Source organism: Chiloscyllium punctatum, chromosome 42 (genome assembly GCF_047496795.1).
Source record: "Chiloscyllium punctatum isolate Juve2018m chromosome 42, sChiPun1.3, whole genome shotgun sequence".
NCBI classification, from domain to species: Eukaryota; Metazoa; Chordata; class Chondrichthyes; order Orectolobiformes; family Hemiscylliidae; genus Chiloscyllium; species Chiloscyllium punctatum.
This window is the reverse complement of record NC_092780.1, coordinates 40,474,216-40,490,680: the sequence shown is the minus strand read 5'-3', so window position 1 is coordinate 40,490,680 and position 16,465 is coordinate 40,474,216. Positions and strand designations below refer to the sequence as shown.

The 16,465-nt window shown below is 41.5% G+C and overlaps 1 protein-coding gene across 6 annotated transcripts in view; it reads right to left on the bottom strand.

Annotated features, from left to right (window-relative positions):
- Positions 1–16,465, bottom strand: part of tlk2 (tousled-like kinase 2) — a 206,894-nt gene that overhangs the window by 100,520 nt on the left and 89,909 nt on the right. For 5 of the 6 annotated variants that reach the window (XM_072561853.1, XM_072561854.1, XM_072561849.1 and 2 more), the window contains 5 exons: positions 12,343–12,411; positions 11,150–11,222; positions 9,318–9,361; positions 6,493–6,591; positions 5,391–5,486 (listed from right to left, as the gene is read on the bottom strand). In XM_072561853.1, coding sequence (XP_072417954.1) covers positions 5,391–5,486; positions 6,493–6,591; positions 9,318–9,361; positions 11,150–11,222; positions 12,343–12,411 — 381 coding nt within the window. The remainder of the gene's footprint in view (positions 1–5,390; positions 5,487–6,492; positions 6,592–9,317; positions 9,362–11,149; positions 11,223–12,342; positions 12,412–16,465) is intronic. The other variant, XM_072561855.1, reaches the window with a different exon arrangement.

Genomic DNA, 16,465 nt, shown 5'->3' with positions numbered 1-16,465 from the left:
TTCCAATGCCTTCTGGTGAAGAGGGAGGTAAAAGGGGTGGAGGAGTTGCATAGCTGGTCAAAGAAGATATCAAAGCTGTGCTGAAGGAGACCATTATGGAAGACTCAAGCAGTGAGGCAATATGGGCAGAGCTCAGAAATAGGAAGGGTGTGGTAACAACAATGGGATTATACTACAGGCCTCCCAATTGCAAACGTGAGATAGAAGTATAAATATGTAGAAAGATCAGAGAAAGATTTAGGAGCAACAGGGTGGCGGTGATACCTGGGATTCACTTGGTGTTAGAGGTGCAGATGGAGCTGAATTTGTAAGGAACATCCAGGAGGGTTTTCTGGAGCAGTATGTAAGTAGTCCAACTCGGGAAGGGGCCATACTCAAGCTGGTGTTGGGAAATGAGCCCAGCCAGTGGGGGACAACTTTGGGAGCAGGGATCACAATTCCATAAATTTTAGAATACTCATGGACAAAGACAAGAGTGGTCTTAAAAGAAGAGTGCTAAATTAGGGGAAGGCCAACTATACCAAAATTTGGCAGAAGCTGAGGAATGTGAGAATGAGGAGAGCAGCTGTTTGAAGGGAAATTCACATTCGATATGTGGGAAGCTTTTAAAGAGAGGTTGACTAGAGTTCAGGAGAAATATGTTCCATTGGAAATGAGGGATAGAAATGGTAAGATTAGGGAACCATGGATGACAGGTGAAATTGAGAGACTAGCTTAGAGGAAAAAGGATATGTACATAAGGTCTAGGCTACTGAAGACAGATGAAGCTTTGGAAGAATATCAGGATTGTAGGACCAATCTGAAATGACTAATTAATAGGGGTAAAAGGGTCATGAGATCCTTAGTGAGCAGGGCTAAGGAAAACCCCAAAGCCTTTTATTCATATATAAGGAGCAAGACGGTAATTAGGGATATGGTTGACCCACTCAAGGACAAAGAAGGAAAGATGTGCGTGGAGTCAGAGAAAATGGGTGAGATTCTTAATGAGTACTTTGCATCGGTATTCACTGAGGAGAGGGGCATGACGGATGTTGAAGTTAGGGATAGATCTTTGATTGCTCTAGGTCAAGTCAGCATAAGGAAAGAGGAAGTGCTGAGTATTCTAAAAGGCATTAAGGTGGACAAGTCCCCAGGTCCAGATAGGATCTATCCCAGGTTACTGAGGGAAGCGAGAGAGGAAATAGCCTGGACTTTAACAGATATCTTTGCAGCATCCTTGAAAACAAGAGAGGTCCCAGAGGACTGGAGAATTGCTAATGTTGTCCCCTTGTTTAAGAAGGGTACCAGGCAGTTACACACCTGTGAGCCTGACGTCAGTGGTACGGAAGCTACTGGAGAAGATACTAACGGATAGGACATATACCCATTTGGAAGAAAATGGGTTTATCAGCAGCATGGTTTTGAGCAGGGAGGGTTGTGTCTTACAAACCTATTAGAATTCTTTAAAGGGGTGACAAAACTGATCGATGAGGGGAGAGATGTAGATGTCATTTACATGGATTTTAGTAAGGCATTTGATAAGGTTCCCCATAGAAGGCTGATGAACAAGGTGAAATCGCATGTGGTCCAGGGTGTACTAGTTAGATAGACAGAGAACTGGTTGGTCAACAGGAGACAGCGAGTAGTAGTGGAAGGGAGCTTCTCAAAATGGAGACTTGTGACCAGTGGTGTTCCACAGGATCTGTGCTGGGACACTGTTGTGTGTGATATACATAAATGATTTGGAGGAAGGTGTAGGTTGCCTCATGAGCAAGTTTGCAGATGACACTAAGATTGGTGGAGTAACAGTTAATGAAGGGGACTGTCAGAGAATACAGCAGAATATAGACAGATTGGAGAGTTGGGCAGAGAAATGGCAGATGGAGTTCAATTGGTGCAAATGTGAGATGATACATTTTGGAAGATCCAATTCCAGAGCAAACTATACAGTAAATGGAAAAGACCTGGGGAAGATTGATGTAGAGAGATCTGGATGTTCAGGTAGATTGTTCCCTGAAGATGGCTACACAGGTCAGTAGAGTGGTCAAGGCGGCATACAACATGCTTTCCTTCATCAGACGGGGTACTGAGTACAAGAGTTGGCAGGTCGTGTTACAGTTGTATAGATTAGATTAGATTACTTACAATGTGGAAACAGGCCCTTCGGCCCAACAAGTCCACACCGCCCCGCCGAAGCGCAACCCACCCATACCCCTACATCTACCCCGTTACCTAACACTATGGGCAATTTAGCATGGCCAATTCACCTGACCTGCACATCTTTGGACTGTGGGAGGAAACCGGAGCACCCGGAGGAAACCCACGCAGACACAGGGAGAACGTGCAAACTCCACACAGTCAGTTGCCTGAGGCGGGAATTGAATCCGGGTCTCTGGCACTGTGAGGCAGCAGTGCTAACCACTGTGCCACCGTGCCGCCCACAAGTCTTTGGCTCGGCCACATTTGGAATATTGCATACAGTTCTGGTTGCCACATTACCAAAAGGATGTGGATGCTTTGGAGAGTGTGCAGAGGAGGTTCACCAGGATGTTGTCTGGTGTAAGGAGAGGTTGAGTAGATTAGGATTATTTTCATTGGAACGGAGGTGGTTGAGGGGGGACCTGATTGAGGCCTACAAAATACTCAGGATCACCAGTTCAAAGTGAGAGGGGAAAGGTTTAGGAGAGATATACATGAAAAGTTCTTCACACAGATGGTGGTGGGTACCTGAAATGTGCTGCCAGTGGTGGTGGTAGGGACAGCAACGATAGTGTAATTTAAGATGTATCTATGAATGGGCAGGGAGCAAAGAGATACAGACCCTTAGAAACAGATTTAGATACAGGATATGGATCGGTGCAGGCTTGGAGGGCTGAAGGGTCTGTTCCTGTGCTATCATGTCCTCTGTTCTAAATGCCTTGCTACTACTTAGTTGTAGGTAAGTTGGAATGTAATTAAAATAAGCCAATATCAAGTTCAGAATGGCAAATCACATTTGACAAATATATTCCAAGAGGAGGTGACTGATCTAGTGGGCGAAAAGAACCCAGAGGATTGACTTGATTACTTGAAAGAAATTCTATCATTTCCCCAATGACAGACCAACTGACCTGTGTTTTACTTTTTTGTATTCTTAATTAACCTGTTCAAAGAAATTACGTTCCACTGGAGCAGTTAGGACTTGTAACCTGGGTCTCCTAGTCTAAAGTACAAGGAGAGAGTACAAGAGAGTGACAGAGGACTGGTGGTGAGTTTAATCTTATGAGTCACCATGCCCCAGGCAAGGGACAAGGTGAGAAGGCCAGCCCTTCATGGTGACTTAAATCGGTACAGGAATTATACCTGTGCTTTTGGCATCACTTTGCATCACAAACCAGTTAACTGCACTAAACAATCCACCAAACTAGACTCTTGTGGTGCAGTGGTAGTGATCCTACCTTTGAGCCAGAACGCCTGGGTTCAAGTCCCACCTGCTTCTTTGAGCAGGTTTATTGGAAAAATAATTGTATGGCTCTCATGTTTTTCCCTACTACACTGGCTGAACAGGATAAAACTGCTTTTTGCATGGTTACCAAATTCCACTTTGAAGAGATTTTTAAGGGGCTCTTGTTACACTGCGATATTGTCCCTACCTCTCAGCTGGTAGACTCAGTTTCAAGTCCAACCTGCTGCAGAGGCATGTAACAACATCTGTGAATGGGATGTGGATAGAAAAAGAAACATTAAGGGCTCTTGTGTTGCACTGGTAGTGCCCCTACCTCTGAGCCAGGAGATCTAGGTTCAAGTCCCATCTGCCAGGGTTTGAGGGTTTGATCTATCGGGAGAGGCTGAATAGGCTGAGGTTAATTTTCCTAGAGTGTCAGAGGCTGAAGCATGACCTCATGGAGGTTTATAAAATCATGGAGGGCATGGATATGGTGAATGGTCATGGTCTTTTCTCCAGCGTATGGGACTCCAAAGCTAGAGGGCATAGGTTTAAGGCGAGAAGAGAAAAATTTAAAAGGGACCTAAGGGGCAACGTTGTTACTCAGAGCTTGCTGCGTGTATAGAATGAGCTGCCAGAGGAAGTGGAGGCGGCTGGTACAGTTACAACGTTTAAAAGGCAACTGGATGGGTATATGAATAGGAAGCGTTCAGGGGGATATGGAGCAAATGCTGACAAATGGGACTAGATTAATTTAGGATATCAGATCAGCATGGACGAATTGGACTGAACGGTCTGTTTCCGTGCTGTATAGCTCTGTGACCCTAAGCTAGAAGGTGCATTATAACATCCCTGAACAGGCTGATTAGAAAATATCTTGAGAGAGAATAAAAATAGGCATACAAAAAAGGAATAACATACATTTGTATTTGAAACCATCAACGATAAATTCCTGAAAAAGACGATTCAGGGACTCTTGTGGGGTAGTGGTATCATCCCTACCTCTGAGCCAGGAGGCTCAGTTCAGATTCCATTTGTTCCAGAGGCGTGTAATGCCATCTCTGAAGAGATTGATTCTCATTTGGCACCTTCCCAGAACATAGGGAATTTTGGAAGATTACAGCCAATGTGTCCACTGCACATCTAGCTACCTCTTGTTAAAAATCTTTGCACATTCCATCATTTTTTCACTAAACCCTTGCAATTTTCTTTGGTCCTCAAGTATTTACTTTATCTTCTGTTTTAGAACAAATGCAGACATCACTAAATCTAATCCTGTTTCCTAAATTATTGATGCATAGCGAACAGAACCAGAATAGTGTAGCATACAATTACCCTCTTTCAACTGCTCTAGGAAACACATTCAATCCTTATTTTTCTTAAAGAACAATGAAACTGTTGAATTCAATTGATCATATCTGCTATTTGGTATTCTTCCTCTTCTTGAGGTCTAATCTCTGCATTTCTCCCATCAACTTCTCTCATTCACCTCCAAAGGGAACATGTTTGTCAGACGTGATCTCTCTTTCTGAACTCTGTATTGATGGCTTCTAATTGTTGTCCCTCCCACCTAACTTACTACTCTGCAGTTATCTGGCTCTCAGGTTTTGATAGTGCTTATTAAATTGAGTCATTTCCCAGTCCTTCTGCACACATCCAAAATAAGTACAATATTTTCTAGAGCCTCCCCAGTTTCCTTCATGCTTTGATGCTTTAAGCTTTTTTGTCCTTCTTGATCTCAGCAAACCTGATTTTCCACCACTCCCTATTAACACACAACCCAAAACTTGTTCCTTTGGGCATATTGGAAGGGTATTCAAGCCAACTCCATTTGCCATCTCCTTTTGGGTCCCACTGTATATTTAATAATTCCCATTTAACTTTTCCTACAAATGGCACTTAACTGAGGGAATGAAAAGTGCTATGAAGCTGAAGCTAAATCAGAAAATGATGAGGGCAACATTTGTGTGTTCCGTGCATTACATACCTGTAATTGTTTGTGTTGTACATTAATGATCTTTTGTGAATTACAGGAATGTTCTGTGTTGGCCGATCCCACTGACGAAGGACTGCCATGCTGAACCTCAGATTTAAAACAGAAGGACTGTGTAAAACTTCAAGTCTTAAACTGCTCCAACTAGGTTTAATCACTACCACTCTTTTGAATTGCTCATATACTAAAGCGATAGAGGCAACTTCTCCCAAATGGCTAGCAAACTCCTGCCATTCTATGCCCAGGCTTCCCTGTATTACACAGCTTTACCAACTTCTTACACTCAGTTAAGACTGGGGAAGCTAAGATTTCTAATCAGGTCATAACCTTAATCCCCTATTCTATTGATTGTCATGTGTGCGCTTTTACAAACTGACCACAAAGGCTTTTTGATGAGCTTTACCCTGCATCAAACGCTCCTTGTCCCCTTTTTAATATATCAATCACTGATCTGTCTTTCTCTTCCCTTGAAAGGTTCTCCTTTCTTTATCCAACCTGTGCAATTTGTTTGTGTTTTTCACTCCCCATCTTGTTGAACAAGGCATCCAGACATCCTTTTTTTTTGCTCCCTCTCCCATGCCAACTGTAAAACAACTCCTTGGGTTACAAAGAACTATGTTAAGAAAGAACACTGAAGGCTGAGCTCGAAAACAAACATTTCCCAAACCAACGAAATACAGTAAAAGCCGATAAACTAGTCATCTGTCCTTGCCCCTTCTCCATCCGACTGGGGCCTCCCAGATAGGCCACTAAATTCCTCTCAAAGAATTTTACTACTTGGATGCTTCATTTCTTGTCGATCCCTATGTTGTTCTGCCATCCATTTCTCTTTCTGAATGAGTGAAAATTACAGGCACTGAGATCTAGAGACCTAGTATTAACCAGCAGCTGCAACTATACAACACTCTAATTTTAAACTACAATCTTCCCGATCTGTGTGGTTTAGTATCACATAATCAGACCAAGGTGCTCCATGGAAAGCTCTAGCCAGGGTGGAGTTGACTTAGGGACTCAGTGTTGCAATGATGCATTAAATTATAATGCTTGACACATGTACTAATTTACATACATTTCCTAGTAAGTATTTAATACTCACAGAAGGTGATGAATATGATAAGGAATGTTGTGGGGATGAACGAACTACGGGTGGTACACTCCGCCCTGGACTTGTGCCTGTAACACTGCCACCTGCAAACTGAAAAACAAATACCATTTAGTTAGGATATAGTACTGATGCACATTTACATCTACCATCCATTGTTTTCCATTAGACAAGATGGGCAAACAGAAATAGCATAGACTATAAAGCAGAGTAAAAAACTGCCAACTTCACTTTACCATAAAAAAAATCTGTTTGACCCCAACTTGACTTTTTAAACAAGGCAAAATGGTAAAGTACACTATACTAAAAAGTTAAGTTTAGAAAACTCCTATATAAAGCTGTTAATATTTAGGGCAGCACGGCGGCTCAGTGGTTAGCACACTGAGACCAGAGACCCAAGTTCAATTCCAGCCTTGGGTGACTGTCTGTGTGGAATTTTCACATTCTCTCCATGTCTGTATAGGTTTTCTTCCACAGTTCAAAGATGTGGGCGGCACGGTGGCACAGTGGTAGTGGGCGGCACGGTGGCACACTGCTGCCTCACAGCGCCAGAGACCCGGGTTCAATTCCCGCCTCAGGCGACTGACTGTGTGGAGTTTGCACATTCTCCCCGTGTCTGCGTGGGTTTCCTCCGGGTGCTCCGGTTTCCTCCCACAATCCAAAGATGTGCAGGTCAGGTGAATTGGCCATGCTAAATTGCCCGTAGTGTTAGGTAAGGGGTAGATGTAGATGTAGATGTAGGTGTATGGGTGGGTTACGCTTCGGCGGGGCGGTGTGGACTTGTTGGGCCGAAGGGCCTGTTTCCACACTGTAAGTAATCTAATCTAATCTAATCTAATCTAATCTAATCTAATCTAATCTAATCTAAACTAAAATGTGCAGATTAGGTGAACTGGCCATGCTAAATTGTCCCATAGTGTTCAGGAATGTGTAGGCTAGGTGTGTTAGCCGTGGGAAATGGAGGGTTATAGGGATGGAGGGTGGGGTGGGATGCTGTTTGGAGCATCAGACAGCATCGTGGAGGAGAATTGACATTTAAGACATAAGCCCTTCAACACACTCTCAACTCTGATCTCCAGCATCTGCAGTCCTCCCTTTCTCCTCTCTGGAGGACCGGTGTGGATGCAACAGGCCGAACGCCTGCTTTCACACTATGGGGATTCTATGACAATAAGACTAACAACTAAAGGTGCTGGAGATTAGAACAAAAAACAAAAATAGATCTTGCTAGAGGAGCTCAGCAGATCTGACAGTAGCTATTAACATTTCAAGTCCACCGACCCTTCTTCAACATTCTGAAGGAGGGTCACTGGACTCAAATGTTAGCTGTTTTCTCTCCACATATGGTGCCAGATCTATTCAGTTTCTCTTGTAAATTCCGATTTTGTTTGTTTAAAAATTTCCACTCTGTTAAAGGACAGTCACTCTATGTTGAGTATCTAAGAAACAACTCAAGGGAATAGTTGAAAATGGCTGTTTACTACAGGATGTACAAATGTGATCACTTATTTAAAATTAATTATTGGGGTGGGGCATCACCGGCAAAGCTGTCAGTCATTGTCAATCCCTAGCTACTCTTGCAGTATTACGGATGAGCTTTCTTTGTGAGCCTCTTGCAGTCCATGTAATGAAGGCACTCCCAGTGTGTTAGGAAGGGACTTGAAGGGTTTTGACTCAAGAACAGTGCCTGACATTCTTGTCCTTTTGCACATTTAGGAGGTGCTACTAATCGGCGATTTGTTTCTGTGCATCCTGCAGATACCACATGCAGCACTCAGTAGACTGTAGTGGAGGAATAGAATTTCATGCTTCACTATATTTCAAATACGCTCAAAAGTTAATTTGCTATCAACTCAGGGACAGGAAGTATTTTATCATACCAGTAGGCTGTTGTACACACTTATCTCTATAAAAGATGATTTGTTGGCAGTGCATCTTAGCTTTTGGTAAACAAACTATTTTGTTTTTGAGGTGAGTGAGCTGCCCTGGACAAAGACAGCAGCTGCTCAAGGACAGCTTCGACTTTGGAAAATTATGTAAGAATATTTTTGCAAATTAGCAGTCACCCTTGCGATGCCCTGATGTGCTCCCATTAAATGTTTCACTAGTTGATACTTAATTTTCTCAGAATGGTGATCACAGGCAGAACCAGTTCAATCTTCTATTTTCCAAATTTCGGAAATTCTGGTGGGAAGTCCTTCAGATTTTTTTTTAAATGGACAAAATGCAAAACTAAAACTCCAAGATAGGGCAAACAAAACAAAAATGGATGTGTCAGGGAAATAAGGTTTTCTTTTAGTTATGAACAGGGTACAGTACAGATTCTGATACATGAGTAGATAAACAGAAAGTAGGGATTAAAATAATGACACGGTGAAATTTTTAGTTGCAGGAAATGATTACAGTCATAACACTATTCAAATGTCCAAAGTATTGCATAACACATGCAATATCTTTATTTTTAGATTTGGGCTTGGTATATTGATAATACTATCCGTTAACATCTACTAGCCCAAAAACACTACTAACAACTGGAAATAAGTGAAAGGGTTAAAATTCCACTAAAATGTTGAGGTAAACCAGTCTACATAATTTTAAAAATAAATATAAAATTATGTATGGCCTCATTTATTTATTTTTACAAATAAATGAGGGTTAATTCTTTGTAAGCTTAACTCTTCATGAACAGTCACTGGACAACAACAACAATATGCCCTTTATTTGTCATAGCTTTTAGGATGCTACTGACGAGACAACCCACGCAATTAATAAACTGTTCAATTTAGTGACATATGGCTGCTAAAAACCTTGCAACGTACCTCAAAATAGTCACTAATTTTATGACCCCTTGGAGTGCCTTTGCCTACAAAGAAAACAATGAAGTATTAATAATCAGCAAGAAAGTATTTCCTCAAGGTCAAAGGTGGATTTGACATTCCTCTTGCCCACAGGTCTAAATAATAAATAGCACAATCTAATCTGAACAGAATAGGTTGCAACTGGATTGTTCAAGGCAGTGACTTCAGTTAATGGTTCCATGGCCAAAGACAGCATAAGATCACAGCAAGTCAGGAAACCGTATCTGCCACTGAATTTAACTTGCATTCGAGGCTAGGCTGGCCAGAGGCTTCCTTGAGCACTCCTACATCGCTTTACCTACAAGAGGGCTGTTGAAAAAGACACCAGTGATGCTACCAACTCCTCATTCCTTTTCAATGCCAGGTCTCTCAGCCCTTGGGAATCACATACAGAGATTAATTTTAAATAGGCTATGTTTGTGATCAATGCCACCGCTAGGTGGAGCATCATTCACACATGTGCATTCAAAACTTTAAAGTGATAGATCAAACTGCCTCAAAACATTTCCTTTGACCCACATGCAATTACACTGCAAATCTTTTCAGAAGTAATGGCAGAGAGAAACTTCCTTCAATTGGATTCACATTAGAAGGGGAAATCAAAGCTGCTACCAGTCCTGGTGCCGTCACAGTATATATGTTACATTACATAAGTAAATACAAAATTGCTTCAGAACATTGCAAAACATATAACAAAAGTTTCCATGATCCTGCCTCCAGTAGCTCAAAAAAGGGTGACCTTATTATAATTGAAGCAAAATTAAAATCATTTGCCCTACAGTCTAAGCATTATGTCATTAAAACCATTTTGGCTGTAATTCCTGCAAAGGCAATCTCATTGTCTCTTGTCCAGCATGCAAATACAAAACCTCACAGGGCTCCAGGTTCAGGTCTTGATCACTGTTGTTTTTGACAGCAGTGAAAAGCTGCAAAATACATGAAGATCACCTAAAACTAAGGCTTCTGCTTCCTATTTTATCCATGTTAGAAATGCGCTTATGTAGACCCTCACCTCCCTTGCAGCACTCTCACCATCCAAGCCATTAACACACCATGGAAATGCACTCTAGTATGCGTCACTATTTTCAAGAGAGAAACAGTTGAATTTTCTCTTCTTAAAATCAGGTTTGCTTGAAAGGATGGCAAAAATAGTAACGTAAAAAAGAGAATTGGATAACTACTGAAAAGTGAAAAACTTAACAGGACAGTAAAGAAAAATCAAGGAACTGTGAATAATCGGATGGCATTGCTAAAAACAGCCAGCAGAGCCACACAGCAGGCTGATAGACCACCGTATGTCCTGTGCTAAATTCCACAATTCTATGATCCACATTGAAATTACAAAGTTGATCCCTATGGAATCAATTACTTCTAAATTTTCTTACAGCATTTGCAGATTGCATTAAGATAAGCGAAGGACTGAATGATTGTTTATCTAGGAATAATTTTTCATCCATTTTGAATGCAGAAGCCAGTTAAACGCTTGGTAATCCCATGAAACGCCTTAGGACTTTTTTACTACATTAAAAACACTACATAAAAGCAGGTTTTTGTACACGGGCTAGTAGGAAATGGGTTTGTCTTTCCATGCCAACTTAGGAAACAAGATTTATCAGCAAACAGGCATTAAAATTATTTAAACTTGTGCAGAAGCAAAACGGCTGTTGTCCCTTCAAGAAATTTTTCTTTAAAAAGAAAAGCAGAAGTGTTCTAAACCTAGTGTTTGCAAACAGGCTTGGGCACTATAAACATTAGCATAGCGTTGGAAAGAAAAGGATTGCACTAAGGCTTACCTTGATTGGCCTCATTGTAGGGATCCGCCTTTCGCTTCCTCCCTCGCTGCTCATTTTGTTTCTTTTCAGGCGTCTAAGAGAAGGAATAAAAGATTTGGCCCGAAGTTAAAAACTTTCTTGCTCTGTAAAGTTTCAACATGCTTGAGCAAATTTTTAAACAGTCAATCACACTTGACTTTCTCCATGCGTCCAATCCAAGGGAAGGGAAAGAGAGAAAAATAAATAGAAAAGACAATAGCACATGGATTATAACAGGGGCAACAGAGCCTTTGCTTTTCTCCAACATATAAATGAAATGGGTCCTCCCAATGAAAGGAAGGAGCCAACTGCAATATGGAGTCAACTGATCAAGACCAGAACCATCACTGGTGCCACACCTACTCTTCCAGCAGCACCAGGATGCTCCCTCTATGTTACCTCACTCTGCTAAAACAAGATGTTCTGGTCCCCAACCTGTAAAATAAATCAGATCCCTCAATTCTGAATATGCTCTTTTCCAAAGAATGGTTCTAGGTACATGATCCATCTTATTAGAATCCCTACAGTGTGAAAACAGGCCATTTGGCCCAACAAGTCCACACTAACCCTCTGACGAGTATCCCACCCAGATTCATTCCCTTATGTCTATTACTTTACATTTCCCCGAACTAATACACCTAGCCTACACACCCCGAACAGTATGGACAACTTAGCATGGCCAATTCACCTAACCTGCATATCTTCCGGAGAAAACCCACACAGACAAGGGGCAAATGTGCAAACTCCACACAGTCTCCCGAGGCTGGAATTGAACCTGGGTCCCTGGCACTGTGAGGCAGCAATGCTAACCAGAGCCACCTGTAGATGCAGGTCAGCACAGAAATTTCAAAACATTTCACACCACATTGAGGAAAGAGAAAAAAAACTAGCTTATAAGAGAAAAAAACCCATGCTTATAACATTACATTTGACTGGGTTTGGAGCCACTCAACCTGGGGAAGAGGTGATTTCAGCATTACATCGGATATATAAAATATTCAAATTTGAATTTGCATACAAGATACTTGTTCTGCTTTCAAGGATTGTACCAATTCAGAGGGCAGGAAACTGTAATCGACAGAAAAGACACAGTTCTAAGGGACAAGCACTATTTACTTATTCAATACACATGAATCAGCAAAGTCTTTACACATCACAACCCAACAATTACTAACCTCAGATTCCTTATCACTCAGAGATCCCAAGCTACACAAGCTCTGGTTGGAAGACTCATTTACTGGCATCTATAACAAGAGAAACAAAAACAAGTTAGATTTCGTTTAATTAATCTCTGCTTTTGCAATCTGTACCTAGTTCAGTCATCAGGCGGAACAAATTGGACATTATAAAATTCTTATGTTCATGATGGATGTTGTCTGTAATGCCCTAGAGTAGAATAATCCACAGCAGGGAAATTAAATATTGATCCATTGCAGTGAGATTTTCTCAATAATGGTTTAATCTACACTGCAGATAAAAAAGGTGAAACAGCAAGCCTGCTTTTGATTCCTGTCATTTCTTGCATTTTACCAAATCAATTTAAAAGCTTACCAAAGTATATGTTAGAACCCAGTCAGAGTGCAGGCTGGATACTACATACAACAAGCAATACACATGCCTAAGATTACAGCAGGAAATGCAGAATGACAAGTCACGCTTTGATTTAAAAAAAGAGTCCAGAGATTCTGTTGCTGTCCACCATTAATAACCCCTGCTGGAAGTACGTTTTTTTCAGACTCTGGGTGAGGAGAGATGAAGTGATATCCTCCAGGTAAAATAACTTGCTGATAGTCAATACGTACAAGCATTCAGATTTCTCAACCATAACAAGATTAAAATCATGAATGCAAGGGTGAGAAAATTAAAGCACATGAACAAATCTACTATTCTCTATCTTTCGGAGGTTTTTACAACATGACCCTTTACGTAAATCCCATGGGATGGTCAGATAGCTGATTGAGAGGTTATTGCAACGTTAAGTTACATTTTACCCAGTGTCACTGAACCATGGCTGGAGGTTATGTTATTGCATACATCCTAATTGTACACTGTACAACTACCCCAAGCTCTGCAAATCAACAGTATTCTAGTCTAGAATATGTTGCAGTGTGGTGGGTAGCAACTCCACTGGTGAACCAGAAGCTCTGGACTCAAGACACTCCAAGACTTGATGGTCATAAGATCCTAAGACATAGGAGCAGTAGGCCTGAAGACCAAGGGAAGTTGGCCATTTAGACCATCGAGGCTGCTATGCATTCAATGAGAACATGGCTAATCTGATAATCCTCAACTTCACTTTCCTGCTTTTCCCCAGAACTCTAGGCTCCCTTACTGATTAAAAATCTGTTTGCATATATTCAAAGCTGATGTAAACAATGACCCAGCTTCGTCTGCTCTCTACAATAAATAATTCCACAGCTTCACTACCTGCTGAGAGCATAAATTCCTCCTCCTGAATGTATTGTGGGATATGCCTTCTTGTTGTGGACCCACTGACCAGAGGAAACAATCTTTCCACACCTATCTTGCCAAATGAGAGGTCACCTCTTATTCTTCTAAATTCCAATGAGTACAGACTCAAATCTACCACAAGACAATCCATTCATATCTGGTATCAATCAAATGTATCTTCTCTGGACTGATTCCAATGTCAGTACATCCTTCCTCAGATAAGGGGCACAAAACTGTTCACTATTTTCCAGCTAATAGAACATAGAACATTACTGCGCAGTACCGGCCCTTCGGCCCTCGATGTTGCGATGACTTGTTACACCAATCTGAAGCCCATCTAACCTACACCATTCCATCTACGTCCATATGCTTGTCCAATGATGACTTAAATGTACTTAAAGGTGGCGAATCTACTACCGTTACAGGCAAAGCATTCCATACCCTTACTACTCTGAGTAAAGAAACTACCTCTGACATCTGTCCTATATCTATCACCCCCTCAATTTAAAGCTATGAACCCTCGTGCTCGCCATCACCATACTTGGAAAAAGGTTCTCCCTATCCACCCTATCAAACAAAAAAAAGAGAAAATGCTGGAAAATCTCAGCAAATCTTGCAGCATCTGTAAGGAGAGAAAAGAGCTGACGTTTCGAGTCTAACTAACAAAGCTTTGACAAAGGGTCAGTTAGACTCAAAAAGGTCAGCTCTTTTCTCTCCTTACAGACACTGCAAGACTTGCTGAGATTTTCCAGCATTTTCTCTTTTTTGGTTTCAGATTCCAGCATCCGCAGTAATTTGCTTTCACCCTATCAAACCCTTTGATTATCTTATATGTCTCTATTAAGTCACCTCTCAACCTTCTTCTCTCCAACGAAAACAGCTTCAAGTCCCTCAGCCTTTCCTCATAAGACCTTCCCTCCATACGAGGCAACATCCTAGTAAATCTCCTCTGCACCCTTTCCAAAGCTTCCACATCCTTCTTATAATGTGGTGACCAGAACTGTACACAATACTCCAAGTGTGACCACACCAGAGTTTTGTACAGCTGTAGCATAACCTCATGGTTCCAGAACTCGATCCCTCTATTAATAAAAGCTAAAACACTGTTTTCTTAACAACCCAGTCAACCTGGGTGGCAACTTTCAAGGATCTGTGTACCTGGACACCAAGATCTCTCTGCTCATCTACACTACCAAGAATCTTACCATTAGCCCAGAACCGTGCACTCCAGTTACTCCGACCAAAGTGAATCACCTCACACTTGTCCACATTAAACTCCATTTGCCACCTCTCAGCCCAGCTCTGCAGCTTATCTATGTCTCTCTGTAACCTACTTCGTCACTATTCACAAATCCACCGACCTTTGCGTCATCTGCAAATTTGACTCCAAGATGAACATTTCTCATCAACCACCACCCTCTGTCTTCTTTCAGCAAGCAAATTACTGATCCAAACTGCTATATCTCCCACAATCCCATTCCTCTGTATTTTGTACAATAGCCTACTGTGGGGAACCTTATCGAACGCCTTGCTGAAATCCATATACACCACATCAACCGGTTTACTCTCATCTACCTGTTCGGTCACCTTCTCAAAGAACTCAATAAGGTTTGTGAGGCACGACCTACCCTTCACAAAACCATGCTGATTATTGCTAATCAAATTATTATTTTCTAGATGATTATAAATCCTATCTCTTATAACCTTTTCCAACAGTTTACCAACAACTGAAGTAAGGCTCACTGGTCTATAGTTACCAGGGTTATCTCTACTCCCCTTCTTGAGCAGGGGAACCACACTTGCTATCCTCCAGTCTTCTGGCAGTGTCCCGGAGACAATGGTTGACTAATATCTTGTATAGGTTTAGCAAAACCCTCCTATTTAATATTCCATTCCCTTTGAATTAAAGGGCAACATTTCAGTTGTATTCCCTGATATCCGCTGAACTTGGATGCTAGTTTTTCTTTGATGATTCATGGACAAGGACTCCTGAATCCCCCTGTTCTGTAGCTTTCTGCAGTCTTTCTCTACTTAAATAATAATCAGTTCCTCTATTTTTCCTGCTCAAGCACACAGATTTATAGGTTTTTCACACCATCCAGCCTGATCTGCCATTCAATGATACTATGGCGGATCTGATAATGCTCAACTTCACTTTCCTGCAGTTTCACCATAACCTTGGTCCTTTCGATTCTTTACAAGCAGAGAAAAAAATTCTTCCTTATCTCTGTTCTAATTGGATGACCATTTATTCAGAGATTATGCACACTAGTCCTAGACTCTCCCACTAATGGAGATGACCTCTCCTACATGCACTGTGTCAAGGTGTTTAATATGTTCCCAATCCTTTGACTCATCGCAAAATTTTGTTATACTGTATCAAATTAATTTAAAAAAACACAATCAAGGAAGGCAAATTGCAATGGCCAAACAGGTCAAGCATCAATTTGTAAATCCCTCCAATTCTATATTAATGGCAGGTAGCAAGAATAGGGGTGTAACCTGGTCATCCAACTGGTGGAAATACAATTGAAGCTGTAGCATCAATATCAGTACTGACTACAAAAAGTATGTCACAGTGTGCAGGGCTTGTGTGGCAGTTGGCTAAAAAGCTGGTGAGGATCAGATTGGTGTTAACAGCATGGGGTTGATCTCTGTGCCAGCTAGGTTGGATTTAAGACCTTCCTTCTTGCCCTACTAGTGGTGGACATCAGGACACTGTGGGTTACACCTGCTTTTGCGCAGAGAACTCTCAAGGAAAAGAAGAATTGCTACAGGCAAAGTAAGTTACCATATTCGAGGAGCGACCAGAAATGGGAAAAGCAGGAGGTCATGACTTTCATTACC